The 9,324-nt window shown below is 32.6% G+C and overlaps 1 protein-coding gene across 2 annotated transcripts; it reads right to left on the bottom strand.

Moving 5' to 3' along the window:
- Positions 1-116: 116 nt before the first annotated feature.
- On the bottom strand, positions 117-8,322 carry LOC106057658 (TM2 domain-containing protein CG10795-like). Of its 2 annotated transcripts, none has more exons than XM_056028899.1 (7): positions 8,175-8,322; positions 4,939-5,186; positions 4,676-4,755; positions 2,420-2,504; positions 2,076-2,167; positions 1,781-1,854; positions 117-267 (listed from the first exon to the last, which is right to left on the bottom strand). In XM_056028899.1, the coding sequence occupies exons 2-7, from the start codon at positions 5,094-5,096 to the stop codon at positions 163-165; spliced, it is 594 nt and encodes a 197-aa protein (XP_055884874.1). In that variant the 5' UTR covers positions 5,097-5,186; positions 8,175-8,322; the 3' UTR covers positions 117-162. The 2 variants fall into 2 exon arrangements, with proteins under 2 accessions (XP_055884874.1, XP_055884875.1); XM_056028900.1 differs by having other exon boundaries at positions 8,254-8,316.
- Positions 8,323-9,324: the final 1,002 nt, after the last annotated feature.

Below are 9,324 nucleotides of genomic sequence, written 5' to 3'. Positions count from 1 at the left end.
GGTTTCAATTATTCTTCCCTTTTCCTACTGATTGGAATTCCACTTCCCTTGATAAATAACAAAGCAGTTTATGGCAGACAGCCACACATAAGACAATAATAAATCCTGAATAAAAATGTGAATATAAATATTTTATTTACATCAATTCATGAGCATGAGACCTTAATCTTCTAACAGCAAATATGTGTCATTCTCTCTAGACAGTCTTACAGTTGCAGCTCCATAATAATCTAGTACATATGCAGAGCCATCAGAAGGATTTAATACCTGGAAATAAAGTATTGGTTGATTAAATACAAAGAATTCATTGTAATTAAACACATACAAACCAATCGGAGGTGCAGTGGCTGAGGGGTAAAGCGCTTGGCTTCTGAATCCTGGTGAAGACTGAGATTTTTAATTTCAGGATCTTTGGGCGCCTCTGAGTCCACCCAGCTCTAAATGGGTACCTGATATTAGTTGGGGAAAAGTAAAGGCAGTTGGTCATTGTGCTGTCCACAAGACACCCTCATTAACCATAGGCCACTTTCTTTTTTACAAAACCAATCACTAATTTTAATGAAATTACAGAAAATAAAATCTAGATACATACAGGACCAAAATATAATGAACATTGCATTAAATGAATTTGAAGCAAAAAGATAAACAAAGCAATTTAGAATGCTCAGTGTAACTTGTATTTGCACAAAATGTAAGTTTTAATCAGGTACTAATGACCCTTGAGAGCGATGTCTGACTGTTAATGCACTTGGTTTCCAAACTGGGTTCAAATCCTGGTTACAACTGGGGGTTTTTAATTTTGGGATCTTAAGGATACCTGTGAGTCCACCAATCTCTAAAGGGTGGCTGACATTGGTATGGTAAAAGTAAAGGCAGTTGGTCGTTGTGCTGGCCACATGACACCCTCATTAACCACGGGCCACAGAGCAGATGACCTTATAAATCATCAGCCATATAGATTGCAAGGTCTGAGAGGGGAACTAGTAATGACCTTGTTAATGGAACAACAATGGGATTGAGCATAAATAGATTAGCTGAATGACATTTTGCCTGGTGAAAAATGAGTAGTTATTTCTCCCACACCCATTCTTGTGTTCAGTAGAAACTGCACAATTACTCATTAGCTTATACAATGAATCGATTCAAAAAAATTAAACAATTACTAATTATTTTGTTTGACCACTCAGTATTCACATATGTAGGGTTTTGTCTCTGTAGATAGTTTACACCACACCACTCCCATTCTCTGATCAAGTTGAAACTTTAAACAATTATTTATTGTACCTAACAAAACATGAATCAATTAATTATTGGTAATTATTCTGTTCGACATTGAATAAAGGAAATAACTTCTACATCATTGAGAAATATATTGTAAGCGTAGATAGGCTTTGCTTTTTAAAAAAGGATTTTTTGTGTGTATTTTTTTGCTTGTTTACCACTAATGTACTATAAGACAGTTATAGAGTATTTTTAAAAGATTTTACGACATAGCAGTCCATAAAACAGGTAATTTAAAGTTCTCTTATTTTAACAGTTAATGAAACCACCATGTAGCCTGAATAATGACACAAAAGTACCAATAGGTTGCTGGGTTATGCAGAGTTTACAAATAGACATTTTTAATTGCTGGGTTATGCAGAGTTTAAAAATACCCATTTTTTAAAAGAGACTCCTCTGTTTATGTAGCCCAATAGTTACACACTCTACCACCCCTGCCCTTATAATATGGTATATATTGATACACTAACTACAGACCAAAGAAAAGACAATTCCTTACCTGTGTTGCTATCAATAAAATATCTATGAGTTGTCCTAAAAACATGAAGCCCAATGTGGAAAACTTTAAAAGACCTAAATAAAACAAGAAACAGTTGTTTGAAATAATGTTTACTTTTTTTTTTATTTAGATAAAACTTTATTTGAAAGAAAAACAAATCAGTACTCTACAATACTTTAGCTCTCTAAAATATCACTAGCAGACTACTATAATCCTATGTATCTATTGCTTGTTGTCCTAAATATAATCAATGGAGACTTATACCTAAAGTACAGTTGTATGTTATACAATTTACCTATAGCAGGGTATCCTAAATAAAATCTGTCAACTCCAAACATTCCTAAAAATACAGAGAGCAATAATGCTGTTTCAAAGGAATGTCCATTTCTGAAATAGAATGAAGTTTATTTTTATTTGCATTACTTACTAAGAGTTACAATGATTAGTTTAAAAGAAATACTGGCTTCTAAAACACTTACAGAAAACATTAACCAGTCTTGCTTTAAAAAAAAAATTCAGTAACAGTACATGGAAGAAAGCTGATCAAGCAGAACAATGAGTTCTTGGACCAAAATTAATATGTAAGGTAAATCTCATACCATTTTCATTGCACAGATTAAGATCTTTCAATACACTTACGTCCATTTACAAGGTACAGGTTTTAGAAATGTTCCATTGTTGAACTGACCCTCACACACAACATCTGGAGCAGTTTTACACCAAGCTGAACAATGACAGAAAATACAAAGCAATGACACAAAATTTATATACACTTAGTCAGTGAAAGAGATTTATTAAAAAACTAAGCAAGAGAAAAGAAACTAATAGAACGGTAATAAGCTTTTTCAAAATGTTTAATATTCACAAAGACCTAAATAAATATTAATGGTAAAGTAGAAATGTCACAATTTAAAATTGCCTCATTATTCAGTAAAAAAAACCTTAACAGGTTAACAGGATTTTTTTCCTAATGTCTCATGGTAGGATTAGGAGAAAAAAACCCAAGGAAAATATACTGTGAAGAGATGAAAGTGGAGCTGGTTTGGTCATATTGTAAGACATGACTCATTGCCAAAAGTCATTATTCAAGGTACAGTGGAGGGGACATGAAGAAAGGATCATCCAAAGAAAAGATGGCTGGACATTGTAAAAGAATAGACATGGCTTTTCTCTTGATATCCTGCTAAGAAAAGCTGCTCACTGGGAAAAATGTAGGGATTAAGTGACGTGAAATCTCGCAGCACCCCTATGATGAAAGTGTGATAGGTGTGATAATTGTATTATTTCTATAGTTAGTTGGTATAAATCTTCTAACTTAAAGACAAGCCTTATTAATTATTAGTTGGTATAAAGTAAGTAAGGGGGCGTGGTGGCTTAGTGATTAAGTATTTGATTTCATGGGTTCAAATCTCGGTGAAGACTGGGATTTTGAATTTTGGGATTTTCAGGGCGCTCGAGTCCACCCAGCTCTAAAGGATACCTGAATTTAGTTGGGGAAAGTAAAGGTGGTTGGTCGTTGTGCAGAAAATTTATGTTTTTTTTTTTATTAGATTGTTTGTTTGAAAGAAGGTGTTAAACTGCTAGTTAGTGGATGTTTGTGGGATAGTTAGTTTTGTTATGGAGTATATTTTTTAAAATGTACACAATCAAGTAGCGCTATTTTCTTCTATAGGCGATGGCATCATTTGTCGTAATTATATTTTGTGTATTTTTTTTTTACTTGTCCTATTGTCATAATTAAGAGTGACGTAATGTATTAGCTCTTATTTTGTGGTGCATTTTACGCCATTTTGGTCTTGATGGAAAAACTAAACTGTTTGTGGTCCTGAATGATTTTTTTTTTTTTTTTTTTTAATACTGGACAGCCTTAGCATATTGCCTTGAAGTTATTCTTGGTAGGACCATTTGACCCCTGTTTAGGGTGAGATTTATTTATATTGTAAAGATAATTTTTTTTATATGGATTTGTTTGTATTTGTAGTTTTAGATCAGACGTTAGAATCTCTTATTTATTTCTATAGGGTTTCAGTGTTGATGTACATATTGACACTGTGGGTTCTGATATTGTTGTCATCATCTTTGTCATTCTTGTTAGTCGGAGGTTAATGAAAGTTCTTGTATGCTATCAAGATAGACATTTATAGACAGTACCTAAATCTTTGGTAGAAATGATGAAACTGTGATGTTGTTTAATTCAATATTATCAAGTAATATGTAATGGGCAAATGATGTTGCTAAATTATTAAGGTGCTTACCTTATTTATGCTAATTAAGTAATTACTTGGACTGAATTTATGATGTATTATTTTCATATGTATATGTAATAACTTATCATTCACATTGTTAATTTTCATACCATTGTATAAATATCATTGTATTAACTTCATAATTTATTTTAAAATTATCATTTACATCATCTAGTAATTTATGTAAAACTGAATGTGTATGGTGTGTCTGTTAGGCTGAACTTTGGGACTAGTATAATTATCAAGTACAAACACTCATACATATTACAACTAAAATTATATTCTATTGCCTAGACATTTAAATATCTAATAATACATAATCAAAGTCCTGGCAGTTTGTTTTTGTGGTGAGTGGAGTTACTGCCCTTGGGCCAATGTTTTAATCCTGGGCATAATAATCTAATCAGAAAAGCAGTTTTTTTAATTTCAGTAGTCTTTTAAAGGAAATAATTGTTCATATTGTGAGAACACTATGGTAGGTCATTTGTTGATTAAATGAGCAATAACCATGAAATGGAAAATATAGCATAAAGAGAAAAGGTATGAAGTAACAGCAGTGAATAAAAGCTAATAACAAATAATAAATGTAACCTAAATACATATTTTAATGCTAGTAAGTAAAAGTAGAAATTGAAAGAACATACATTACCATTAACATATTGTTTTTCTTTAGAACACCCCAGAGGTTGTTGAGTGTCAAGATCAATCTCAGGATTAGAGCATAAATATCTATAACAGCATTAAAGAAAGTTGTTTTTTTTTAGTAGCAAAAACCTGCTTTGACTGAATGGATAAAAACAGTGGCTATAATAATATAGATTATGGTACTTCTGAGACAGTGAATAGAAATGTAATGGGCAAATGATGTTGCTAAATTATTAAATTATATACAATTGGAATAAAAAAGGATACTGGCCTAACAATAATTCACTACATTTCTTTAAACTTCCAGTTCTTTCCCCCTGAATATCATTTTCAGCCATTGTGACTAAAATGTGGGATAAAAATGTTCCAATAAGAAATAGCTTGTTTTTCTGACATAAGCAGAGAAAAGAGTAAAAGACATCCATGCTTTAATTTACAAAACTTTAGTCTGAACTAGAATGCTACACTGGATTTCCTTGATCATTACAGGAGACACTTGATAAGGATTCCAGGTTCTGGAAAAGAAAAAAAGTTTCAAAAATTAGTCAGCCAGTCTGAAGTCAACGCTTCTAGTCCTGCCATGTTTCTCTCTAAAAAACTACAGTCTGCAGGCTTTTTCAGTGCACAGATCAAAGGTTTGGAACCCACCCCCACTTATCTTAGACAGACGACATGCTACAGTACATTCAAGAAGAACATTAAGACCTAACTGTTTAAAACCTTTTTAGATTAGTTTGTCATTTTAGCTCTTGTGTTTATGTTTGTTATCTCAGCACCTTGAGCCTACATTTTGTTTGTTAACAGCACTCTTTAAATTAAATTATTATTATTATTAAGTCTATGTCAAACATTAAACTCAAAAGTTAGTATACTAGTATATTAAGACACTGCATGCTTTTAAAAATAGCTATCTGTACTCGTCAGACTAACTTGTAACAACAAAGTAATGATTAAAGTGCATGAGCCTCCTACATATTTTTGGCACAGATGATGTTCTGCTTCTCTAGCTGGATTATGAAAATGAGTGGAACATGCATTTTTACTTGTACCAGTATATGGAATGTCAATACACAAAAAATGGGGAACAAGGGAAGGGCTAACACAATACTCAAAAACACATTTTATTTATGTCCAACAAACAAAAGTACTGCAGAAAAAATAATTACATACCAGTGGGGTAGCTAGGGTAGGAGGAGGAGGGGAGGGGGAATTCGGCAATCCCCCTGGGCCCCCGCATGAGTGTATTTTACATTAAATATTACACAAAATGCAGGGGCCCCCAAAGAGGTCAAGCCCCCCCTGGACCCCAAATGATGGAAAATTCATAGCTACGCCTCTGTTACATACTATGTGCATCCATGTGTTAATCTAGTTATGCATGTTAATTAGCAATTAGAGACTATAATGTAAAATGTATTATTTTGTGTATCCAAAACATCCAGGCAAACTTGAAAGATGACATGTGAACTTTAGGTAACCTCAATTACTTGCCTAAGAAAAAAAATGAATAACCTAGAGGCTTTAAAATAAGAATTATGGTCCATAAGAAACTAAATAATCCAGTGCAAATGACCACAAAAATAATTATTAGAGACTTAAACTCTGCTAAGTCATCTATTTCCCAGGCTGATTGAGGCAACCCATTCCATGTTCTATTGGCATTAGGGAAGAAGGAGCACTTGTAAGAATTTTTCCAAGCGAATAAGAAATGTGACTTTATCTTTGTGTCTTTCTGAGCATTTTTATTAGACTGTGTAAGTTTTATGTATTATTGCTACTTTACTTATTTATTATTATTATTTTATTCTTTTGTCCTGAAATGGTGTTAATCTATTCAAATGTGAATATTTATTTGTTATAAATCTCATGGATCTATCTAGATCTAGAAGTACTACTTACGACTATACTAGCTTTAGATCTATTATATAAATATAATTATAAAAGATCTATATGATCTTGACTAGAATTTAGATAGTAAATTTCTAATTTTTCAAAATTGCAATTAAAGGTAGAACTTCCCATCGAAGGCCCCTAGTTTTTCAGGTCAATTATTTGGCAGCTGTCTATTCGCACGTACGATGACATACTGACATGACCTCATTACGTGCGCGTACATAATATAGATCCAGAGTTTTCACCTCATTAGAGCATGACAAGATCTACTACCGACACCATCTAGCCGGTTGTGACCTTGAGACCTGATTACCATAGCGATAGACAGCGCGGTGCTGCCATTTGTGTCACATTCTTCAAAAGGGTCCTTCAATGGGAAGTTTTACCCATAATTTATGGTCCTCATATATAAAATAATATTCAGAAGAACAGCCAGCATTACATAAATAACATTGCATAATTTTTTTTGCTTTCTCCAATAAAAAGTCCTTATTCCTAACCACACTTTTTTTTTCATCCCTCAAAATTCCAAAATAAAGGCAGTTTTAAACAAAGCATACACTTCTTGAATCCTCATTGCTTTCGAGCATATTAAATTTCTCCCAAACTACACAAATTTTAACAATATAGATTATTATAGATCAGTGATGCTCAACCTAATTCGACCTGCGGGCCATTTTAACTTTCGACACGCGTGTCGCGGGCCACATCAACAAAAAGGTAAAAAAAAAACAAAAGTGAAATCAAAATTAACCTGAAACGATTTAAAACAACTGGATCTAGAACTTACATTAATTTAATGGGATATTTAAAGTATATCACTTTTTACGCATCTAAAAATGGCTTCATTTCTCTACTTAAAATGTGAGCAACATTTTAGTTAACTTTATCACCAACTTATTTTCTTATCTCTTTTTGGTAAATATTCCCATCGACCCTCCAATCTCTTGGCGTAGTTTAACCATGGTGGTTTAACCAATCTTTTATACGCAGCTCAAACCAAGAAGGCCTTCATATTTGTTTTATATTGCCTCCGTATATGTTGTTGTTTCTGAAACAGTCAGACTTTCTTTACAAAACTATTATGTTAACTTATGTTCCACAATAAGATCCATTCACTCTTTCTGGAATTTCATAAACTCATAAACGCACTCGTTAAACGTCATGGTGACCAATCCATCAGAGAAAAGTGAGGGCCCTAACGAAGATAAAGATACATTTTCAAATTTTTTGAATGGAGGAGGATTTTCTACTTTTTGTGCCGACGTTTCGGCGGGCCGGATGGAACCATGTCGCGGGCCGGTTCTGGCCCACGGGCCGTACTTTGGGCATCACTGTTATAGATCTAGATTATAGCTCTAACCTCTATAACTTCTAACTCTAAATCTTCCAAAAAAAAAATATTCAAGTAGGCCCTTGATAATATATTAAATATATTATAATTTTATATTGCTTATGATTACTTATGATTATCATTTCATTATCATTCATTATGATCTTTATTTTATGATTATGTAATTGACTCAGTTATTAGCCTTATAATTAATATAATCCTAGTGACAATTTTTAGGATTTTACATTTTTGATTTAGATATAGATTGGAGACCTACTTGTAGATATCGATCTAGTCATTCTAAATTTTCTACATATTATCGTTTACTAGAGTCTTTAAATTTCAAACTGTAGTACTTTGCTCCACGTATGCTTTCATACAGATGTTTCGTGTTCTTTGAAAAGACATTTGTATGTGTTAAACAGCAGTAACGAGCAGTGTAAAAGTAAAAGTATTTCAGCCATAACCTATATATTAATAGAACCCTTTCTGTATTATATCTCTAATCGTGCCCACCATATCTAGACTTCTAGACTATGTCAGGCGGGCATAATGATTATGTTTTGGGTAATAGTTTAGATACGCAGATACCTTTGCCGACCACCATGTTGTTTGTTAAGCATATTTATCTCCCTTACCTATATTGAACTTTCAATAACTTTTTTTAAAGAGAGTTTTTGTTCTTATGCTGTCAACTTATGATTTTTTAAGTGTATTTACTGAAATGAAGGTCTAAATAAAATGTTATTAATAAATTGATGAACTTGTTATTTCTTCTTTTTTTCTACTTATGAAATTATTAATTAAAAAATATATGTTAACAATTAGATCTATAATTAATATATTAACTCACCAAGCAAAGCGAAACAATGATAAAATAAAAAACAAATATGCATGAATTAAATGAAATGAAACACGCATCTAGATATACATGTTATGTTTAATTATTATTATTTTTTGAACAAAATTATGCATTATGACTTAGTGATCTTTTTAGAGCAATGACAATAAATGATATAGATCTAGTACGGGAAACTTATTGCTATAAGAAATAATACTTTTATGTTTATCTGTTGATGATTAAGACTACAGTTAGATCTATACATTTCTAACGAATTTTGAGCGCTCTCTATTTTCGTAAAATCACACCACGAAGAGTAAGAATTGTATGAAGCTGACACAGATCAGTGTCCCTTTCTCTTTCGCCGTGAGGTCTTCTGAGTGGAGTCTACTGTCTACCAGAGATTGTTTGGCGTGTGTTTTATGATCAGATAGGACTAATGTCTGTGTTTATAACTCTTACCACTACCTCTGGCTCCACCTCTCTTGGAGGGAGGATAGGTCGAGTGTAACTAGATCACGAACGTCTTTGTTAAACGTTACGTAGCACCTGTTAAACTATCATGTTTCACAATCTGAAATTTACA

This window comes from Biomphalaria glabrata, chromosome 5 (genome assembly GCF_947242115.1).
Source record: "Biomphalaria glabrata chromosome 5, xgBioGlab47.1, whole genome shotgun sequence".
NCBI classification, from domain to species: Eukaryota; Metazoa; Mollusca; class Gastropoda; family Planorbidae; genus Biomphalaria; species Biomphalaria glabrata.
The sequence above is the reverse complement of the archived record's forward strand: the minus strand, read 5'-3'. Positions and strand labels throughout refer to the sequence as shown.